This window comes from Vombatus ursinus, unplaced genomic scaffold (assembly GCF_900497805.2).
Source record: "Vombatus ursinus unplaced genomic scaffold, bare-nosed wombat genome assembly UNPS02014808.1, whole genome shotgun sequence".
In the NCBI taxonomy this organism is placed as follows: Eukaryota; Metazoa; Chordata; class Mammalia; order Diprotodontia; family Vombatidae; genus Vombatus; species Vombatus ursinus.
In genome coordinates this window covers 2,228,277-2,251,741 of record NW_020954586.1, presented here as the reverse complement: position 1 = coordinate 2,251,741, position 23,465 = coordinate 2,228,277, and the positions used below count along the sequence as shown (strand labels likewise).

Sequence of the window (23,465 nt, the reverse complement as noted above, 5' to 3'; positions counted from 1 at the left end):
CTGAGGCCCAAAAAGTCACTGGATCAAGGTGACAAAGGCAGTAAATAGCAAAGCCAAGATTTGAACTTGGGGCTTTTGAAATTCTGCCTCTGTAACTTACTACCCGTGTGACCTTGGGCAAATCACTTGACATCTCTAGGCCTCAGGTCTGTCAAATGAGGAGACTGGACAAGATGGATGGCCTATGACGTCCTCTCTGTCTCTGAATCTATGACAAGGGTCTGGTTTGGTTTGGTTTTTGTTTGATTGGGTCTTTTTGGACGCTGACGAGATCACAGAAGGAAATCCCTGTCTGGGGAACAGTTTACTTTTAATCACTTTGAAGAGCAGTGTTGGAGCAGTGAAAGCCCTGAACTGAGTCAGGAAGACCTAGGTTCAAATCCTACCTCAGGCACCTAGTAGCTTTATGACCTTAAATATGTCACTGAACTGCTTTGTGCCTCAGTTTCCTTATCTGTAAAATGAAGGGGTTATACAGTTGATAGCAAACAACAAGTACCAGCCAATGTCCCCACATTGTTCCCTGGATGCAGCCTGCACTCGGTTCCAGTCAACCTCCTCTTTGGGACCCCCTCAAGGCAGGGACAGCTCTACACCCCTTGCCAGCAGGAAGCAGTTTCAGAAGCCGAGACCTTCGCCCCTTACTCCAAAAGAATTTGGGTCCCATTTGTTTGAGGGGGGAATGATGGGGTTGGGATCTGGGCCCCAGAAAGGAAAAACTTTGGACTTTACCACGTGGCCAAATCTCTGGTGTTCGCCTGAGGCTATAATCCCATCAACCGGCCTTTCATTGTGGACCTCCCTATGGCCTCAGGCCACTTCTCCATTTTCCCTTGGCCACATGGTCCAGGTCCCTGGAATTCTATTACCTCATAGACTACTTGGCCACTCCTAGATCCCTCCCATAGGCTTTCTGTATATAAGGTCCATCTTGTCTCCATTAAGATGCTGAGATTCTTAAAATCTAGCCACTGCTGAGATTCTTATAATCTAGCCATGGCTCAGATTCCTAAAATCTAACCACTGCTTACCCATGTTCAGACTCCTAAAGAGTCTGCCTAATATGACAATATTCTAATAAATCTTGTCTTTAGCTGAAAAAAGTAAAAAATTTTAAAAAATGAAGGGATTAGACTCAGTAGTCTCTAGGGTCCCTTCCAGCTTGAGGTCCTTGATTCCATGAACCTACTCCCCAGATCGTTGTGTGGCTCAAATGGCATCACTTCTGTAAAGTGCTTTTTGTTTTTAAGGCAGTCAGAGGGAAGTGACTTGCCCGGGGTCACAGCTAGTAAGTGTCTAAGGTCAGATTTGAACTCAGGTCCTCCTGACTCCAGGGCCGGTGCTCTATCCACTGCAGCAGCACCTAGCTGCCCCAGTAAAGTGCTTTTTGAAAGCATAAGGAGGTCTACGTCAGCTATTATTCTTGAGATGGTGTGACAGCCCTCCCTCCTCCCCCGGGGCCTCATCAGGTCATCTGATCTGTTGCCTAAATCCCAAACTTGACCTTGGGTCAGGCTGAACTTGCTCCGCTGAGGAGCAGAGGCAGCAGCAGGAGGGACGACAGTGGGTCCCCATGTCCAGGCACTGTCCCCTGGGCTACAGCCCTGTGATCCCATGCTGACCATCACCTAGAGGATGCTCTTGTGCCTTCCCATTCCAAGGCTCCGCAGCAAGCCTCCACTCCCTCTCTGCCATCCCATGCCTCAGATGCTGCGTGATTACCCCTCCCCGTCTTCCCTTTCTACTTTTTAGCCTCCAGTCAGGTCAAACACTGCTGTCAAAACCCTCCCCTTCTTCTGTCTAGACAAGAATAGTAGCTGACATGTATCTGGCACTTTGAGGTTTGCAAAGTATCCTCTCTTTTGATCCTCTGGCTAATAAATGCTCATCGGGTTGGATTGAATCCTCACATCTCATTCCAGGGGAGGGAAGGGCTGCAAGGGTTAATATCCTCCTTCCATAGATGGGGCCCAGGAAGCCAGAGTGATCAAAAGACCTGCCCAGAGCCAGTCAGCCAGTTCATAATTCACTCAGTGCCCTTCTGTGCCAGGCACTGTGCTGGGCACCTAAGATACAAAGATAAAAATGAGACAGTCCCCGCCCTCAAGAAGCTTCTATTCTTTTGTTAAAGACATAGTCTATGATCTGACAATGCTGGCTTCCTTGTTCCTGGCAAAGATTCTCCACCTCCCAACTCCTGGCATTTTCTTGGTGTCCTATGCCTCCCACATCCACCTTCTGACTTCCTTATCTAAACAGAAGAAGTGGATGGTTTTGATAGCAGTCCCAGCTCAAATCCCTCATTCCTGATCCCTCTTAATTCTATCGCCTTCCTTCTGAGATTACCTCCAATTCATCCTGCATATATCTCTTCAGTTTGTAGCTGTTTGCACGTTGCCTTCCCAAACAGACTGGGAGCTCCTTGGGATCAGAGACTGTCTTTTGCCTCTCTTTGTCTTCCTAGTGCCCAGCATATAGTAGGTGCTTAATAAATGCTTTTTGACTTGACTATAGAGGGAGACAATATGTATACATATAAGCATATGCAAAGATATGCAAACCACATAACATATATGCAAATTTGAGGTAAATGAGTCATAGGTAGAAATAAGCTCCTGGAGGAATCAGAAAAGTCTTCATGTTGAAATGGTGCCTGAGGTGATGTCTGAAGGAAACATTGGAGGCTGAAGCAATGAAGGAGTGCATTTCAGGCATGGGAGGCAGCCAGGGCAAAGCTTTGGAGGTAGGATATGAGATGTCACGTGCAAGGAGCAAAGAGAGGCTAGTCTAACTGGAGCGCAGAGTGTAGAAAGGTGAATGAGACAGAACAGAGCTGAAAAAATAGATCAGGGCTAGCTCATGAAGGCTTTTAAAAACCAAACAGTGCATGCAAGTCAAGGCATCACCCTTGTGATGTCATTGGTCTTCTTGGAGAACAGAACAACAGCAAGAGTCATTTACTTCTGAATCTGAAGGCAGTAGGGAGCCACTGAAGTTTATGGAGTATGGGAGTGACTTGGTCAGACTTATTCTTTAGGAAAACCACTTCAGCAGTTCTGTGGAAGAAGGATTGGGGTGGGGGAGATGTAAGGCAGGGAGATCAAAAGAAGGCAAACCAGAGGTGATGGAGGCTTGAATTAGGGGGATTACTGTGTGAATAGACAGATGGGGAAGATATCTGAGCTGTAATAAAGATAGAAACAGTAGCATTTGACCACTGATTGGATATGGGTGTATGTGTGTGTGTGTGTGTGTGTGATATACACCATGGTTATGAACCTGAGAGACTTGGAGGATGATGTTACCCTCAAGAGAAATAAGGAAGTTTAGGGAAGGGGAAGGTATGGGAGGAAAGAGGATGAATTCCATTTTGGACATATTGGGTTGGAGATGTCTATGATACATCTTATTTGCCCAGTAGGTGATATGGGACAGAAGAGAGCTATAGATGAGCTCAGGAAAGAGTCTATGGATGGAGCTATAGATATAGATCTAACCAACAGAGAGATGATAAATCAAACTCATAGGAGCGCAATTAGGTCACCAAGCAAGAGAAGAAAGACAGACCCTTGACATCCATAGTTTGGGTGTGGGATATGGATAATGAATGAGCAAGAAACTGAGAAGGAGCCATCAGGCAGAAGCAGACCAAGAGATTGTAGCTTCCCAAAGGGGGAAAGAAGAGAAAATGTCTGGAAGAAGGTGATCAACATTATCAGATGCTGCAGAAACACTGAGGAGGATGAAGCCAGAAAAGGCCACCAGATGCGGCAACTAAGAGATCGTTGGTTATAGGTGTTGGTTTTGTTTGACCATGAACAATTATTGCGAAGGTTTTGTATTTCTTTTTTCTTTTTTCTTCTCTGCTTCTCTTTTTTCCAATGAGGAGTCAGATGAGAGGGAGAGAAAATAAATATCTATTAATTTTTCAAAATTAAATTTTGGAGAGAGCAATTGAATAATTATATCAGAAGCCATATTGCAAAGGGTTGAGAAGAGAGAAGGATAATAAAGGCAATGATCATAAACAGCTTGTTGTAGGAGTTTAGCTGAGAAAGGGAGGAAAGATATAGGATGATAGTTTGAGGGGATGGCAGGATTACATAAGGGTTATTTAAGGATGGAGGAGACTTGTGTGTATTTGTAGGTGGAAGAAAAGGAACCAGTAGATAGGGAAAGAGCAAAATTCAATGATAGAGTAGGGATGATCTGGAGGCAATCTGTTCAAGAAGGTGAGAAGGAGGGGGTCAAGGATATATGTCAAGGGATTGCCATTGGTGAGGAGAAAGATCAGCTCTTCGTGAAAGGCAGGAGTGAAGGAGAAGAAAGTAGGGGATCTGGGGGCTTTGAAAAATAGAGGAGAGAGGAGGGAGGGACCTCCTAGCATAAGATATTTATTTTCTCAATAAAGTAGGAGGTAAAGTCCTAGCTAAGAGGGTGGGTAGAGGAGATGATGGGCCAGGTTTGAGAAGAGAAGGTCTGGAAGAACTTCAGTGGGGAGCTTGGGTAGGCGACGACAGCCAGAGGGTTCCTGAAGCCAAGATTTCTACCCAAGCCTTCAGTGTTACGTCTACTACTCCACTTTCCACCAGCTCATTTCTTGCTTCCCTACTTGCCAAAGTTCAAGGACCAGAACTAAGTGATTGAGGGAGATTCCGGTTGGGAGGTGGGCGTAGGGGGTGGAGGAATAGTAGTGGTCAGACACCTCAAAGGGAAGCTGATCAACCCGAGTCAGGAATGCTGTTTGTCCCTGATAGGCACAAGCCTACTCTATCATTGACCTATCTATCATAGGCCTCTTGGGAGGTCTTGTAAAGGTCCTAAGGCACTTCAGATATGGGGGCTGTTTGTTGTTGATTCTATAGCTCTCTCTACCCTGTCCCCAGCCCATTTGGTTGGTTCTGCCACTGTCCGGTTCAGTAGCTTCCTCTCCCCATTCCATTTAATCAACAAACATTATGAGGCACCTACTATGTGCCAGGCACTGTACTAAGCGCTGGGGATACAAAGAAAAGCAAAACCAGTGCCTGCCCTCAGGGAGCTTACAGTCTAATGCAGGAAAGAGAATGTAGCATTATAGTCACTTAAATATTTAAGTCCCAATTCTCTCTCTCTGAGATTCTCTCTCCTTTCATCTACTCCATATAAAACATGTCAGTACCAGGCATTGAAAAGAACCCTGGATTGGAGCCTCAGCTCTAAGCCTTCCTTGCTATGTCTTCACCTTTTTTAGCCTCAGTTTCCTTATCTGTAAAAGGAGGATAATAATGCTTGCCCTAATTGCGGTGAGGAAAAAGGTTGGTAAATCAAGTGCTGCAGCAGCTCTGGAAGCCATAAATAGCCCAGTAACCATGGTAATGGACCCAGGGATGCTGCTGGACTTAGTCACAAACACTGGGCTGGAGCGCCAGCTTTGCCACTGGCTCATGGTGGGACCCAGGTGCGCGCCTTAGCCTCTCTGACCCTCACTTCCCAATCTGAAAAATGGCTAATAATACCCGTAGTTCCTCCTTCAGAGAGTTGTTGTGAGGCCCAAATGAGAAAACATAGGTAACAATTCTTGTGAACCACTAAGTACTGGATAATCAACCACTATTGGTGTCTCCAACCCACTCCTCCCTCACCCAACTCTGCTTTCTCTCTCTGAGCTGGGCACCCATTGAGGGATGGCCTAACTTCATGGTTCCAAGTGACCTGACTCAGGTGAACCCCATCCTTCCCCTACTGAATGAGCACTGAGGCATGCCAGTGGAGCCCCTGCCCACGGTACTGGAGAGAGCATGGTGCCCGAGAGACAGCCGAGGACCAGAGAAGGAGGCACAGCCAGATTTCCAAAAGAGGGATAGGATTAGACTCTGAAAACCAGACGCCAGTGAGCTTGGCTTTGATTCCTAGGCACGTTTTAGGATAAGACAGTTAGTGACTGACCTAGGAGCAGTGAGAAGAAGTTACCAAAAGTCAGATTTAGGCTTCTCAATGCTGAGCTGGCCCAGAGGAGAATGGGCAGGCTCCCAGTCACCAGGAATCTTCAAGCAGAGGCTTGGAGGACCCTGTGGTAGTTTATAATGGGAATTATTTGGGACTGGATGAGACAGCTGCTGAGATCTCTCCCAACTCCAAAATTCTGGCATTCCCCATTTGCCCCCACAGTCTTTTCTGCTGTCAAATTTCATTTCAAGAGCTTGTTTCTATCAAGAAATGTATATGGCACCCCCATGAGCTCTTCTCCCACGTTCTCGTCTTGTTCATTTTTAGCTTATTTGTTTGGTTTCCTCTCTAAGACCCTTAGAAACTGGGACCTTTGGAGATGCCATTTTCTCATTTAATGCTATTTTACAGCCGAATTTGGAGGCCCATCCAGTCAGACCTCAGCCATTCCCTCTTTCAGCTCCTGGAGGGAAGGGCCAGAGATGGACTTTCATGGAGATGGCTGTATAGCAGAGAGGACAGAGGTCAGCTTTCACTCACAAGAACAGCTAAGCCTCGCTGAAGGCCTATAGAAAGCTCAAAGGGCAAAGCCCTGACCCTGACTGCCCTCCCCCCGCCACCTCATTCCACCTTCCTCTTCAGCATCACATGGGACCAGAGGTTTTCTTGCCTTCCATGGAAATGGCTGAATTCTTAACATCCATCTAACATCTATCTCCTCCTGCAGGTGAAGGCTGCATTGCTTTGAGATCCGAAGCCACTGAATCCGTGGTTCCCATCTACACTGCCCTCACCCACCATGGAGAGATGATGGGTCACTTCCGAGGGGAAATTAAGCTGCAGACCTCCCAAGGGAAGAAGAGAGAAAGGCTCTATGGTAAGGCAGGGGGAGGATGTGGGAGGGGGATGTCTTCCTCATCAGGAGGCTTGCTACTGTGAGCCAACATCAGTGTAGTTTACCTTAGCAAAGTTGAAACATTTTTCTGCCAAGACACTGCCTCCTTTATAGAGAAGAATGGAATGGAATAGAATAGAATAGAATAGAATAGAATAGAATAGAATAGAATAGAATAGAATAGAATAGAATAGAATAGAATAGAATAGAATAGAATAGAAGAAGGGTGGGGAGGGGAGAAGAATAAAATACAGTCACAGATTTAGAGCTGGAAGTGACCTCAACAGCCACCTCTGACCCCCTCATTATTTTATAACCCCATCACTTTACAGACCCTGAAACAAGCCCCGGGGAGGTTGTGGCTTGGCCAAAGCAGTAAATGGTGAAATTGGAATTTGAACCCCAGGCCTCCGGCTGCACATGCAGCATGCTTTGCACTGTCCCATGCTAGACCAGAGCCAAGGAGCACAGACTGTACCAGGAGAGCAGAGAGAGCAATAGAGGGTGTTTCCAGTAATTACTGTGTTGTAAAAGCAAAAGGCATTAAAACCACTTTAAAAAAAATAAAGATAAATTTCGAGAGTGGGGCTAGATAGTAATTGCTCACTCAGCCATTTGCCCCCAACCTGAGCTCTATGTTCCTGTGATCCCATGCTTTGGGGGGATGCTGGAGGGAACAAATCAGCCAAATGCTTACTATTGGTTGAATTATCTCATTTTTCTTCATTTCCATCAAGTTTGGAAGCTTTGAAGGAGATTCAAATGGGCATTTGTCATGAATCTTTAGCACCAGGCAGTCAAGTGTGCCTCTTGTGCTCTGGCAGAACTTGGCAATGCTCTGACAGGTGCCAAGGGGCCCAGAGACTAGTTAACTAAAGATGCCTTTGGTTTATGATCTTGGAAATTGGGCGACTTCCCCCCTCCATCCTGCCTTTCATTTTCATCTGCTCAGAGTCTGCTCAAAAGCTTCCTAAAGCAGGGCTTATACTGTGGACTTCAAAGTGGCTTCTTTAGCTAGAGGAATATCCCAGAATCTTTCTAGAAAAGACAGTGAGCGCACTTCTCCCACTGGACACTTCCTCCGTCTTGGTGGATGAATCCCTTTAGCAGGGCAACGGGCTAGGTGGGTTCTCCTATGGCCTCTGGCTTCTCAGAGCTGCTAACCCAGCTCTTAATGGGTCCTCCTAGCAAAAAAGTTGTTCTTTTAGAGAAAAAGCTTCCCCTTGCCCTCATTGCATGGGGCAATTTGCCAAGACAACAGCATTGGAAAAGCTCTGTTGGAGGCTCAGACCCTGAGGACCCCTGCTAATGGCCAATGCCAGGGGTGGCAGGAAAGCTGAGGGGTCTGCCACTGAAAATCTCATTTCCTTTTTTAACCCTTTTCTTCCAGACTTTGTGAAGACGGAGCGAGATGAGGCCATTGGGCAGAAGTCCCTGAAGAGTCTCACGAGCCATGACCCCGTCAAACACTGGGAGTGTCCCTCCAGGTAGGTAGTGGATGTGACCACATCATTTAGAACAGCCTGGGAAACTGGGTGGGGGAAGGCTTGGAGATTTGGAGCCTGGCAGAAGCTCCACCAGGCCTAGAAGGAAGAGCTCTGGAGGAAAATCCTCCCCGTGGCCGACACCTCCCCGATGGATTCACTGTCCCGCGCCCCTCGGCAGCTTCTCCAGACCTTTTCATCCCTCCTCAATGCTCTCAGGGCCCTGCTTTGCTCCCCCCTCAGCTGAGGAGCACTCACCAGGGGCTCCTTCTCTTCCTCTTCTCCTCCTCTCCCATTACTCACATGCCTTCCCCCACTGTCTCCTTCCTTGCCTTTCACAAAGAGGTTGGTAGTCAGTCATTGACTCGTCATAAACCCATGGGCCACGCTGTCTGTGGGGTTTTCTTGGCAAAGATACTGGAGTGATTTGCCATTTCCTTTTCCAGTGGATTAAGACGAACAGGGATGAAGTGACTTGCCCAGGATGATACAGCCAGTAAGTGTCTGAGGCCAGAGTTGAACTCAGGTCTTCCTGACTCCAGGCCCAGGGCTCTAGCCACTGAGCCACCTCGCTGCCCCTCATGAAGAGGTTAGCCCTTCTCTTGGCGAAGACAAGACCTTCTGCATGAACCCATGCTCCCATCCCATGTTCTTTAGCAGATTGGCGCCTGTCATTATCTCTCATTCTTCCCTCTCTCTTGTTGTTATTTTTAAAAATTATTTATCGTAATTATTTTTTAAAGCCTGGGTCTCCCTGTCTCACCCAGGCTGGAAGGACGGGGTTGTGCAGGCCCAGTCCTGTGACTGGTCATCATGGGAGCTTTGAGCTATCCATTCCTGGGCTGACCCAGTTCTAGCCTCCTCAGGCCACCTGACGCTGGCCCCCACCCACACTCCTGACAGTGTAGACAACAGGTCTACCCAGCCCCCTGACCCCAACAGGTTCAACAACCTCAGCCTCTCTCTCTACCACTCTTTAGTCTTTTCCTAGCTACTGGCTGGTTTTTCCTGCTGCTCACAAACACACTTATGTCCCCATCTTTTAAAAAGTGAATGATCCAGCTGTCCTCCCTAGTTGTTGTCCTATATCTTTCCTCCCCTTCATGGCCAGAGTGCTTGAAAAGACCCCCAATAACTGGGTCCTTTTCCCTCTCACTCTCTTCTAAACCCTCTATTGTCTGGCTTCTGAAAGTCCTTCTGCTAAAATTACCAGTGAGCTCTTACTACCAGATCTAGTGTCCTTTTCTCCCTCCTCATGCTTCCTGACCTCTCTGTAACATTGGCACTGCCAAAGTCTCTGGCACACACTGAATGCTTATAAGATCAATACCTGTTGACTGACTGACTGACTGACTGATCCCTTGGGCTCCCAAAGCCCACTGCCACCATGACCCTAACAGAAGTTTTGGGAAGGTGCAGGAGAACTAGTGCAAGTCAGAAAAAATAGTTCCAAAAGACTTCTAGGGTTAATCTACTTTGATGAGGGCAAAATACTTTTTTTTTTTTTGGTGAAATACTTTTACCATGAGCTCCTGGGATCCCACCAACCACACACACACACACACACACACGCACGCACACACACACTCACACCCCTTAATCTTCAGAGCTTTGATTCAGCCAGCCTCTTGACTAGAACCACTGGCCAATGACCTCAGTCTCTGCTTGGGAAGGCTTATTGGAAACCACTCGGGAATCCTACTATGCCAATGAAAAACCCTGCATTCAGGTTAACTGGAAGTCCATGGCGAAGTGTCCAGGGGCAAGGAAGTCCCTTTTCTCTTGGTCAGAAACTCTATGATTATCTTTGCAGTCCAGAATGGGGCATGACTTCAAGGTCAAGTCTCTCTCACTTCAGGCTGCTGGCTGGCTCACTCTCTATTGTTTGCGTATTGGATTGGATCTGGGCTCAAATCCTAATTCTGCTACCTGTGACCCTGGGCAAGTCACTTGACCACTGTGGGCATCATTTTCCTCGACTGTAAAATGATGGTGTTGGACTAACTGACTTCTGGGTTTCCTCTCAGCTCTAAGTCTCTGATCCTATGAGCCTGTGATTTTAGAGGGCAGACAAATTATGTTTTTCTTAGACTCATATGAAAATCTGCTTTTATTCCTCCTGAGCATGCCTCAGCAGAGAGCAATGGAATGAGGTCCAGAAGCAGGTTGGTAAAGCAGAGGAAGCCCAGACTGGGGAAAGGCTTGGCTGGAGAATATCCATTAGGTGAATCATGGGCTCCAGAATAATTGGAAATTAATGATCATCCCAGTGGGACAGTCCTCCCACCTTTCCCTAAAAGAGAGAGAGGCTGAGTCAGAGCTCACCTCTGCCTAGTGTGAGTATTTGTGAGTTCTGCCCACTGGTGTGGGCTGGGGCTTGAAGGGGATAAAGGGACAGAGAGGAAGGAAGTCTGAGAAATTCTTGGGGGAGGCTGGGATCCCGGCAACCCACGGGCATCTGTACAGAATGCTGAGGGGTGTGTGTGTGTGTGTGTGTGTGTGTGTGTCCGCCTGTCTGCCTTCCCTTCTAGAGCTCATTTCAATGGCTCCAACTTCACCGAGATCACCAACCCCAACTATCTAGGGATGGGACATTTCAACCTGCAGATGCCCTTCCACGGGAAGCCCGCCATCTCATCCGAGCTGCAGTCCACCTTCTGGAGCTATGATCAGCCTCCCAAAGACAGCCCCCCAGTTCCCAACTGGGGAGAGTCTCCCCCGACCCCACCCTCACAGCCCCCATTGTCTCCAAAAAAGTTCCCTCCCTGCTCAGCAAACCGAGCTCCTAATCTCAGGACCCAGGAGCAACTGTGAGTATCGTTTTTCATGACCAGATTTTTGGACCCCGATACAAAGTCAGGGGATTTCCTAGAATCATGGAGCTCAGAGTTGTCATGGGCCTTTGACATCACCTAGTCCAACCTTCTACCTACTACTAGAATCCTTTCTATAACACCCTGACCACCAGTCGTCTAGACTCTGCTTGAATACCTCCAGGCATGGGGAGTTCATTACCTAACAAGAAAGTGTTTAGAGCACTGGCCCGAGAGTCAGAGGACCTGGATTCCAAAGCCCCCCTGGGATTCTCACTAGCTGTGTGATCTCAGATAACTCACTTACCCCGCTGGGACCTCATATTCCTCAACTAGAAATTGCTAACAAATATGTGGCACTTCAAGGTTTGCAAAATGCTTTACAAATATCTCATTTTATCCTAACAATACCCCTGTGAAGTAGGTGCTGTTATCCTCATTTTAGAAATGAGGTAACTGAGGCAGCCAGAGTCACACAGCTAGTAAGTGTCTGGGGCAGAATTCAAACTCAGTTCTTCCTGGCTCCAAGTGGCGCTCTCTGTCTCCCAGCCCACCTCGCTGCCAATTATAAAATGAGAGGATGGGCAGGACGTTCTGTGAGATCCCTTCCAGATGGAGATCAGCGCGCCATCGTGGCCAGCTCTCCCTCCTGGACCCCTCTCCACCTCCCACTGGTCCACGCTCTGTCCTCTGGAGTCCCACACAGTGGGTCTATTCCCTCTTCCACCCGCCAGCCCTGCCCAAGCCTGAAGGCGGCTCTTCTCACGTTCAGTCTTAACAGCCCCGCTCTCTTCTCCTGCTTCTCCTGAGAGCCCCAGTCTGGACCCTTTGCCATCCCAGGCTCCCTCTTCTAGACATGTTCTGGCTCTTCATGTTCCTCCTAAAATGTCACTGGCTCAGAATCAGAGAGCTGAGAGGGGCCGGGGAGATTATCCCCACTGAGACTCAGGTGGATTAACTTGCCCAAGGCCACACAGCTGTCCAGAATAAATAGCAGAAGGGAGATTCGAACTCGGATCCTCTGACTGAGTCCCGGCAGACGAGAGGAGGAGTGTGTGGGGAGAGGCATTCCTCTCGCTGGTTTTGTCATTGCTGTTGAGTCATTTCAGTTGTGTCCGACTCTCCGTGACCCCATTTGGGGTTTTCTTGGCAAAGATACTGGAGGAGTTTGCTATTTCCTCCTCCAGCTCATTTTCCAGATGAGGAAACTGAGGCAAAACAGGGGTAAATGACTTGCTCAGGGTCACACAGCTAGTAAGTGTCTAAAGCCAGATTTGAACTCATGGAGAAGAGTCTTCCTGACTCCGGGCCTGGCACTCTATGCACTCAGGTGCCACCTGGTTGCCCTAGGTGCTGTTATTATCCCTATTTTACAGTTGAGGAAACAGGCAAATGGAGGTTATGTGACTTGCCCAGGACCACACAGCTATTATTACGTATCTGAGGCTGGATTTGAACTCAGGGAGATGAGTCTTCCTGGTTCCAAGCCCAGCGCTCTATCCACTGCGCCACTGGGTCCACATGAGACAGCCGGAGTGACAGACCTCATCACTACACTCGTCAGTCAACAAATTCGGGCCAGGCACAGTGCTAAGCCCTGGAGCTACAAAGAAAAGAGCTTACACTGTAATGGGGAGATGACACCAGCATCTGGGGGACCAGGGAAAGCCTTCTGCTGAAGGTGGCATTTGAACTGAGTCTTGAAGTAATCTTGAAGGATTACTTCAGTGGTAAATCCTAATTACCTTGGTGGTCCTTCCTAATTAAGTTAAATATTCTTGGTAACTAGATGCTAAGCTTAGTGGTTTTTATGCTGTTAAAGGATTGCAAGTACTATCAGTACTAGCTGTGAGATAGTGGGCAAATCACTTCACCTCTGCCTCAGTTTCCTCATCTGTAAAATGGTTAGGGCAGCTAGGCGACACAGTGGATAGAGGGTCAGGCCTGGAGTCAGGAAGATTCATCTTCGTGAGTTCAAATCTGGCCTCAGACATGTACTAGCTGGGTGCCCCTGGGTAAGTCACTTCACCCTGTTTGCCTCAGTTTCCTCATCTTTAAAACGAGCTGGAGAAGGAAATGGCAAACCACTCCAGTGTCTCTGCCAAGAAAACCCCAAATGCGGTCATGAAGAGTCCAGCCGTGAACGGCAACAGCAAAATAGTGAGAACAGCAGCACCTGCCTCCCCGTGAGATAACATATGTAAAGTGCTTTGCCAATCTTGAAGCATTATATGAATACTAGTTAGCTCTTGTTAAGGAAGTCAAGAATTCTTTCAGCCAGAGGTGGGGGTGGGGAGGGGCAGCAAATGTAAAGGCAGGTAGGATATTTAGTGAATCCATTCATCTAGATGCAGACAGATCCAGTCTACCTCTTGGTGGACGCTACATTTCTATGAATGGCACCCAAGATTTAGGAATGATCTGGCAATGAGCTGATTTGGCAGTGACTTCACATTCAGTTCACGGAGAGCTTGTGGTCAGCCTTTCAAGAGATTTGGTGCTCTCTCAGAGTAACTTCTGATGCTAGGAGCCCACCTAGCTGCCTCCAAGACAAATAGAGGTTAAGGGTCACACAACCAAGAAGTATTTAAGGCTGGATTTGAACTTGGGTCATCCTGACTTCAGGCCTAGAGCTTTATCCTCTGTGATGTCTCTCTGCCTTCAACTAATCAGTTGCTTATGGTCAGCATATCAATTTGACAAGTATGTGGAGGATGGATTAGAGGGAACAGAATGGAAGCAGAGAGACCAGTCAGGAAGCTGTTACAAAATAGCCCAGGGAAAGGAGGAGAACCTGAAGTTGAGTGATGGCTGTGTGAGTGAAGAGAAGGAGGCAGAGGCAAGCAATCATAGGGGGCAGAATCTACAAGACTTGGCACCAGGCAGGCTATGATGGTGAGGGAGAGGCAAGGATGGCTCTGAGGTGGAGGATGTGAGTGAGAGGAAAGATGGTGGTGCCATCAACAGAAACAGGAAAGGTGGAGGAGAAAGTGTTGGGGAAGAATGGGTTCTGTTTAGGACACAATGAGCTTGCGATGCCTCTGGGCCATCCAGTTGGAGACGTCCAATATCCCATTGGATGGGCATGACATGAGCTCAGGAGAGGGACAAGGGCTGGCTAGACAGACCTTCGAATTGCCTTATACATAGCAGGTGCTTGGGGGAAGGAGAAGGGAATAAGCATTTATTAAGCACCGATTATATGCCAGTTACTATGCTAAATGATTTAATAAATATGATTTCATTTGATCCTTACAACAACCTGGGGAGATAGGTACTATTATTAGCTTCATTTTACAATTGAGGAAACTGAATCAGACTAAGACTAAGTGACTTGCCCAGTGTCACACAGTTAGTAAGTATCTAAGGCTAGATTTGAACTTGGGTCTCCCTGACTCAAGGCCCAGCACTGTATTTAAAGCTGTCCCCAATTTATGTTTGATAAATGCTTACTGAATTAAATTTATCTGATAAACACTTACTGAATTAAATTGAATTTGTTTCAATCCATGATTATTTTTATAATTATCCATTATTTAATAATTATCTGTTATTATTCAACTTATCCGTTATTTCATTTGTCCTTCCTAGCAAACTTTGTAGGGTAAGCAGGGCAGCTGCATTTCTCCCCTTTTGCAAATAAGAAAACAGCCTCAGAAAAGGGGACATACAACTAGAAACTGGCAGGGGCAGGGTTTCTTGGAATGATCTTCCCCCATGCCAGGCGCAATTAGGTAAATTCTGTTCGATTCCCGCTTTCTTGTTCTGGTTCTTTGGCCTCCCATGCTCTGGGAGAGCGGGTTGCAGAATACTTTCCAAAGGCATCCGTTAAGATCCCATCCAGGTCAGGCATTAAAATGTGTTTCCTATTTTCTGTCACATGGTTTGCGTGGTAAGAAGCCACTCCTCCAAAGAATGTCTGAATCAGGGTTTGTGGTGAGTCAGAAACGGCTGGGAGGAAGGGCAAGAGGAGGAAAGCAGTATTCGACTGTCCTTGGTTACAAAGTGAAGAAATGCCGTTTCTTGTTCAAAGTCTTACGAGGGCCTGACGTTTAGAAGGCGCCTGATAAAATTGGGCAGGACCGCAGAGTCTATCTAGCCTAACTCAGCACGAATCCCTCAGTATACCTGACAAGTATTCACCCAGCCTTAGCTTGAGGATCCCCAGTGGTGGACAGCTCCCTCCCTCCCTAGGCAGCCCACTATGCTTTGAGATCATTCTTAGGGTTAGAAAGTTTCTATTGGAGGTAAATTGAATTGCATTATTCTCCTGATTTCTTTCAACTCTGTATATTCTCCTTTCTGTGTTTGTGACTTTCTAACTTGATCCTCTTCCATTCATCTTTTTCTTTTCTTCCCAATGGCTACAGGCCCAGTGACTTGGGGAAGAACATGGCGGATCCCTTGCCAGCAGAGGAACAACAGACTTCAAAGCCGGAGATGTTTGAGAATCCACTGTATGGATCTGTGAGTTCCTTCCCTAAGCCGGTGCCCAGGAAAGAGCAAGAGTCCCCCAAGGCCTTGAGGAAGGATCGCCCAGCCTGCCCGGACCCCGGAGCTCCATCTCCAGCCATCATCCTCACAAAACCCCCAGAAGGCGAGAGCAGCAAGTTGGCCAGCCGGCAGATCTCTGCCCCTTTCCTCCCCGTGCCCAGGATGCGTTCCTTTACCTGTTCCTCCTCTGCAGAGGGGAAGACCACATCGGGAGGGGAAAAGACCCAGGGAAAGCCCAAACCTCCCCCCCCCTCAGAAACCCCAGTCCCAGCCAAGAGGCCAGTCAAGCCTGCTAGGTCTGAAATGAGTCAGCAGGGGAATCCAGGACAGACACATAGGCCTCCTCTGCCTGCCAAGAGTCCGGCTGTGTTACACCTGCAGCATTCCAAAGCCCGGGACTACCGGGAGAGTTCTGAGCTCCCGCATCATGGGAAGCACTGGCCAGAGGAAGGACCGGTCAGCAGGACCTCGATGCAGGTAAGTGAGGAAGACAGCAAGACGGGAAGGGAGGGACTGGACCTGTCAGAGGCATGAGTCATCAGCTGATGCTGGAGAGGAAACGAGAAAGCAGGCATCTGTCGAAAGGCCAGGGCACAAATGAGGCCTGGAAGCTAAGAGGACAGGCCATTGGAGGGAGCCCAAAACTTTAGAGCTGTACAATGTGAGGGCTTCTTCCCTCTGTGCAAAACCAAAATGACTCACCATCAGAATGTACATTTGCCTTTGCTGGTGTTTGCCCCTTTTACAAGGACATCTCACTAAGCAGGGTGATCAGAGCATCTCCTAGAATCCCTTGCAAGATAGTGCAGCTTCTGGACCCTGTCCCTTCTTTCCCACTCCTGCAGCACCCCCCCCCCAGTTTATACCACATTGCCTCTGGCCTGAACTACAGCCCCCAAATAGCCTCCAGTCTCTCCTTGTCCTAATCCATCCTCAACATGCCACAAGATTAAGGTTTCTGTTGGACAGCTCTGGTCGTACTACTCACCTGCTCAAAAACCTTCAGTGGATCCCTCCTGTCTTCCAAGTAAAGCCCATACTTTTTGGAACGGTGCTCCAAGTCTTCCGTAGTATGACTCTAATCTAACTCCCCAGTCTAATTATCAGAGCTCTGTAGCACCTGGATCTTGACCTTTGAAGCATTCAGATGCCTCTCTCATCTCCCTCCCTGAAATGCCCCAAGAAGAGGGCTCTGTCCATTTAGAGACCTCTGAGGGTCTTTGAAATGGCCAGGCAGGGCAGGACAGGGCTGAGCGAGGAGATCTGAGCTAGCCTGGCTTTAAAAGCAGCAGGAGCCGTAGGACAGCTGTCAGAGCAGCTACTGCCACTGACCTTTCCTGGCTGCTCTGAGCACAGGCTACCAGGAACTCTGTAAGGCAATTACCATTTCGTCTCAATCCCTGGCACGACACTCAAGAACTTCATGAGCTCACCCCCAGCCCTGACATCTCACTTCATAATGACTCCTTCCTTAACCACTCCCTCCCTCTCCATCCAGTACCTAGAGTAGCATCTGGGAGGCTGTGTGACCCTCAACCAGCGCCTGGATGGCTAGCCATGGCCGAGCACCCCTCCCAATTGTCTCCTCCACCAACCCCATGTTCCTGCCAAACCAGTGGCTCGTACTAAACTGCTTGTCGACAGACACCTCCCCCCAGATCTTTTTTTTTTTTTGGCATAAACAGCTGAAAAACCAACTTTCCCCACACCATGCAATTAGGCTTTCGAACCTAAACTCAGGACTTAGTCCCACTCTTGCCTCATTTTTCAGCCTCATTTCCTACCCCTTCTCTTTATGTATTCAATGCTTTAATCAAACTCATTTCATCTTTTCCCACCTCTGGGCCTTTCCCCACACAATCCAGCCGACCTGGGATGTGGACCCTCCTTTGTTGTCTCAATTTCCACCTCTTAAATTCCATCCCATCCTTCAATGTAAAGTTCGGGTGCCCCACCCCCCATGGAGTCTTCCAGACGCACGTGAGCTCAACTTCCTTGAATTTATCGTTGTACTCTTCCAGTTCCTCATCGATCTAGTTAGAGTATTCCGTTTTACCGTATTGTAAACTCCTTGAGGACAGGGACTTTGTGGCATTCTTCTTTCTAATCCCTGTTCTTTGCTCAAACGTTTGTTCATCTAAAGCTGGAAAGGACCTCTGAGGCCATGTAATCCAAGCCCTCATTTTAAAACTCAGGGAACAGTCTCAGCAAGGTCAGGTGATTTTCCCAAGATCACACGAGTGGCCAACTTGGAATATGAATCCAGATCTCAGGACTCTTAAATCTTTGAATTGAATCTGGATCTTGATTCTGTTTTATAACATGCTTAATAATCCCTTTAGTTTTGTGTCATCCACCGATGTGAAAAGCTTGACTGTGTCATTCATAAAAATATCTGCCGAGCCAGGACCACAGACAGAGGTTTATAGAAGTGTTATCAACACCCTTAAAGCAAGGTCAATCGATCAATTGCAAATCTATTTACCGGAATGATCACATTTCACCATTTTACCTGTGAAGACATCATGAGAGACTTTGCCAAATGCTTTGTTGAAACCAGGATATATGGTGTCTATGACATTCCCCTGAGTAATCACAGGCTCGGGAGACTCAGGGATGAATGATACCCTACAGGTGATCTAGTCCAGTCTCCTCATTTTATAGAGGGAGCAAGCTAAGAACTGGAGAGGCAAAGTGACCTGCCCAGGGTTACCCTGGTAGCGAGTACCTGTGCCAGGATTCAAACCTCAGGTCTTTTGGCTCCAAATTTTATTCCATTTCCAGTAAACAACAAAATGCTACTTAAAATAAGATCACTTTTGCACGCTATATGGACTCCTCCTAATCATTTCTTCCTTTTCTAAACGCTGAGAAAGTACCTTTTATTGACTCGTTCCAGAATTTTGTTGAAGACTGACATCGTGATTAACAGATGGCATGTATTATCTCAAACACCTCTCTACCTTTTCTCCTTTTGGGAAACAGGGACAGTGTCTCTCCAGCTGATACCTCACACATGCTCCAGTTTCTCCAAGATTGTCTGGAGGGACTCTGACAATCTCACTTCCGTGATTCTCCAGCACTGAGATCTGGAGACAAGAAGCTCCTTTCTAGTAGCTTTACCATCTCTCCCTGTCTTCTCACCTGTCTCCATTCCTTTGCTTCTTTAAACAAATGTCATCTTGAGCTATCTCTTGCTTGTTCAGCCCTTTCAACTCTGACGTTCACTCTCTGGTCTAAGTTTTTTTAGTGCTTTTATTAAGGACCTGGAGAGATAGAAGGCATGCTTAACAAGCCTTCTAATGATGCTTCCTTGCTGAAAAAGACAAAAGTATCCACTGACATCTGTTAATGTCTTCTCCCAGCACTGGACTCTTCTGCCTTATTTAAAAGTACCTTTTTAAAAAAAAGATCCTTGCTGTTGTGTTTAACATTTTCATAAGGCTCAGATCATTCTAGGCTTTGCACTATTCTTGTGGCTCTTTTGAATTCATTTCTGGTTACATTGTCCATCCTTCCATCTTCTGTCCACATTTCAGTATTTAAAGGGAGCCATGAGCTCATTAATGTGGGGATTCCCTCCATCAGGACATAGCGTGACCCATCCATGATTTCTCATCCTGGGCACATCTTGTCCATGTTGTCTCATATACTCTACATGGAGGAGGTTTTTCTCTTCTTAACCTGACATCCTTGAACTTGCTTTTTAAAAAATGATAACTATATTTCAATGTAATTGGTTTCCTTTGTAACCATATACATTTTACTTTATATGTTTAAAAATATTATTTAGAGGAGCCCACAGGTTTCACTAGTGTGACTGCCACAGGAATCCATGGCACAAAAAAGGTTAAGAACCCCTGGCCTAGGTCTTCTGACATTTCACAAACCCTTGGGCCATCCTTCTGTCTTGCATCCCTCTCATGATAGGACTGGTCCACCTTCTCTTCTCGTGATACATTTCCTCAATAGCGTCCCTAACCTCACTTCCTAGTCATGGGTCATCCCTGGAAATATTCTGTCACCCACCTGTACCCATCATACATCTCTCCATCATTCCTAGGCCCACCAAGCAGAATGAGTTGAATCCTTTCTGTGTTTATTGTGTTATACCAGCCATTATACAAATTAAATTAGAAAATCATCTTTGCTTCTGGAGCTCACAGCCTCACATAGACAACAGTGAAGGGCGGAGCTATCAAAGACATGCAGAGAGCAGGCAGGTACTGACCCAGGATTAAAATCAATGTATTTATCAACATTCTGCAGAAGCAAAGGACTGGTTGTAGATGGTGTGGGAGAAGAGGCCTTCCAGCTCTTGCAGCTCATGGGTCAATGAGTCTCTTGTTTAAAAGGTGGAGACAGGGGAAATTCACTACCTGTCTTAGAATTTAGGTTTCATGGAGGAATGGCATTTAGGTAATTGTTTAAATGAAGAAAAGAAAAAAGCTGGCAAGCTGGGCCAGGGAGAGGGAGGGAAGAGGTGCTGGAGGCAGAGAGTAAAACATCAGTGGGTAAGACTTTGAAGAAGATTGCCTGAGAAAGCCATAAATGATAGACCAAGAAGCAGACAAAGAATAGGGGACAGTTCAGGTCACTTAGGCCAAGACTTTGCAGAAGCAGGGAAAGATTTGGAGGCTGATTCATAGTTTGGGTTTTTTTAAGGATGGCTAATTCGGTTCAATTCCATTCAACAGACATTTATTAAATGTTTCATATGTGCTAAGCATTGTGGTAGCACAGGGCATGCAAAGACTGCCTTCGAGGAGCTTGCGTTCTATTGTAGGTATTGCAGATATTTTATTTTAGCTCACACCTTGTGAGTATGTCCTTAATAGACATTTATTCAATTGAATGGGGGTTGAGAGAAGTCATAAAAAAACTTAAAAATCAGTATTTTACCTCTCAGAAGACATTAAGACACTTTTCTGGCTCCGTGACCTAAATCATTTAACCTCTCTGGGCCCCATTTTCTTCATCTGCATCTGCAAAGGCAGGGCCAGATACCATGGACTAGATGCCATCTTGGGCTTCTTCTGTGCTAGGAGAGTAAGACCATAACATCTGCCTCTCTCTCTCTCTCTCTCTCTCTCTCTCTCTCTCTCTCTCTCTCTCTCTCTCTCTCTCTCTCATTCCCTTTTCTGGTCTCCTCAGTGAGTGTCCCCAGCAGGCACATCCTGAAAGAGAAGGTGGACAAGCCTCCCCCACACTCTCCAATCTGATGTTCCTGACATCGTTTTCAAGGCTTTTTGTTTTCAAGAAATGGACAAGGCTCCTCCGTGGCCACTGCATTGCACTACTGGCTCACTGAGTGGAATTGTTTGGGTTAGAAAAAGGAGAAATCCAGACGGACTCCAAGACACCCAAGTGACCAGGCCACCTGTTACGATTCCACAGGGGCCACTGCTGATGCCTTAGAGCATGGATCCAGCAGCCAGCCATCTCCAAAGGAGAGAATAAGGTACAAATGAGAGAGTGAAGAAGTCTGTCAACGAACCAAAGACGTGAGGCCCGGGCATATCCTAGGCATTGATTCCCTCTGAGGGACATGTGGCCTGGGCAAAGCATTAATGGGGATGACCGGGGCAGGTCAGGCAGGGAAGCATAAAACAAAGCCTTGGGGACTAAACTAGGTGAAGATAGGCTGATGCTATTCCCTTCCAGGCCATGAGTTCACAGCCACTGACTTAGGGTACAAGGCAATTTATCTTTGGTGGTCACGGAGTCACAAAATAGACTCGATAAGGTCTTGGGCAGTTCTGGCTTCTTGGTGAGGTCAGTAGGAAAAGACTCCTTTTAATTTGGCATAGTATAGAATGCAGCGTAAGGAGACTCGAGGTTCAGTGTTAACCCCAAGGAACTTGGCTGAGCAAGAAAAGGATGCCTTCCTCAGGCCAGGCCTGGCCTCTGAGGGATGCTGAGATCCATCTCGATGTCAGAAATCTTTCCTTAGGTTTATTAAGCACAAGGAGGTCTGGCCAAGCTAACTTATTCCCATTCTCCTGGAGATAGAGTCTCACATACCAACGGATGGGGCTAGACTTCCCCTGACACTTAATGACCTACTACCACCTGCTTCTATACTGCTGCTCAAATTGGAGGTAGTGCCCTTCCACCCAATGTGTGTTACAATGAACCCATCTTGTTCTGGGTCCTGGACTATTTCCACCTTTCTCTGTAACTGTCTCAGGAATTCCCTTTGTGGGGTGAGTGGGATAATTATTTAGTGATTCCCCACCCCTCACCCTGTTCGATTTTATCTTAAATGAGAAAAAAATATTAGTGTTGAAAACCAAGGTATTGTGTGTGTGTGTATGAGTGAGTGCCCTGGTATGCCCACATGTCAGTTTGTGTATAGAAATGTGTCAATAAAGTCTGCTTTTCTCACTCGGCTGCCGCTTGTCACATTTCACCTATGGCCTTCAGCGCCGCCTCACCTTCCATGGACCTTTCCTGCCTCTTGTTAACTTGGGTAACCTTGAGCAAATCCCTTCATTCCCCCTCTCTGAGCCTCAGTGGAATAGGAGATGGAAGAATCACTCCCATCTCTTCCAAGTGTTGATTCTATGGGCAGTTAGAACACAAGCTCCTTGAGGGCAGGGACTGTCTTGTTTTTGTATTTGGGTCCCCAGTGCATTATAGCATGTGGGCACAGGGATAGGGAGTAGACCTGGGGTTACTTGGGTATAGGGAATTCCCAGGTGGGAAAACTCCCTCTCTCAATGCAGGTTGCCATCTTCTCTGAGGCTCATAATCTTATAGTTGTCAAACATGCCAGATGGGCTAAACCAGATTAAAAAGTAATTGGGAAATGTTTAACAAAATATGAAAAAAAGGAAGGGGGAGAAAAATTTTAAACTCAGAGCATATGGAAATGATTATTGATAAATCAAAATAAATTAATAAAAATATGAAAAAATACAATAGAATATAGATAACGTTAATTTGTGGATTTTCTAAATCTATGTGTTACCCAAGGGATCCCTTTTGTGTTTGATTCCACTGTGAGGTTAAATGACTTGTCCAGGGTCACACAGCCAGCCTGATTCAGAGGCAGAGCTTGAACTGGGTCTTTCTGGATCCCATGCCAGTTCTCTATCCACTGTGCCAGGCTGTCTCTATGGCACATATGTATGTCCTTAAGGTTTTTATATTCACTCATTTATTGAGTGCTATATCTTAAACTTTGTGGAAAATTACTATTAATATTCTGGAAAGATATGTTAATAATTTATCACATTTTATTGTGCTTTGAAGTTACAAAATGTTTTCATATCCATTATCTCACTTTATTTTTCCAACAAACCTGTGAGGTAAGTGATATAGGTATTATTGCCATCCCCATCATACAGGTGAGGAGACTGAGACTTGGAAAGGGGAATTGACTTACCCAAGGTCTTGCAGCTGGTAAGTGGTGGAGGCTCTGAAAGAGGAAAGGAGTGATGCTAGAGAGACTGCCTAGAAACCTTCCAGGGAAGGAAAGGGCTTCTCTCACTGAGCCTCAAACCCCTTCAGTTGCTCTCCTCCCCCAAAAATGGAGCTTGGCAACCCCATCTCTAGAAATGCAACCACCAAGAAGTAATCATTAAGCATCTACTGTGTGCCGGGTTCTGGGAAGACAAAGGCAAAAGGGATCTAGTCCTTGCCCTCAGAGAGCTTCCCTTCTACAGAAGGGAGGTCTCATGTTAACAGATAAGTCAAAGAAGGCTATAGATATAGATACACATATGTATAATACAAAGCGATCAGGTAGGGAGAAGTACTGACAATGGGGAAAATCAGAAAAGGCTTCTTGGAGGAGGTGGCATTTTAACTGAGCCTTTAAGAGAAATAGATGTGGAGGTGTGAAAG

The 23,465-nt window shown here is 46.7% G+C and overlaps 1 protein-coding gene across 3 annotated transcripts in view; it reads left to right on the top strand.

The window, feature by feature from the left end:
* Positions 1-22,007, top strand: part of INPP5D (inositol polyphosphate-5-phosphatase D) — a 134,886-nt gene extending 112,879 nt beyond the window's left edge. The window contains exons 23-27 of one of the 3 annotated variants that reach the window (XM_027875250.1): positions 6,656-6,805; positions 8,214-8,310; positions 10,839-11,117; positions 15,491-16,091; positions 20,769-22,007. In XM_027875250.1, the coding sequence (XP_027731051.1) occupies positions 6,656-6,805; positions 8,214-8,310; positions 10,839-11,117; positions 15,491-16,091; positions 20,769-20,771 (1,130 nt within the window). In that variant the 3' untranslated portion in view covers positions 20,772-22,007. Of the gene's footprint in view, positions 1-6,655; positions 6,806-8,213; positions 8,311-10,838; positions 11,118-15,490; positions 16,092-18,278; positions 18,351-20,768 lie in introns of those variants that run through there. The other 2 variants (XM_027875253.1, XM_027875252.1) reach the window with 2 other exon arrangements.
* Positions 22,008-23,465: the final 1,458 nt, after the last annotated feature.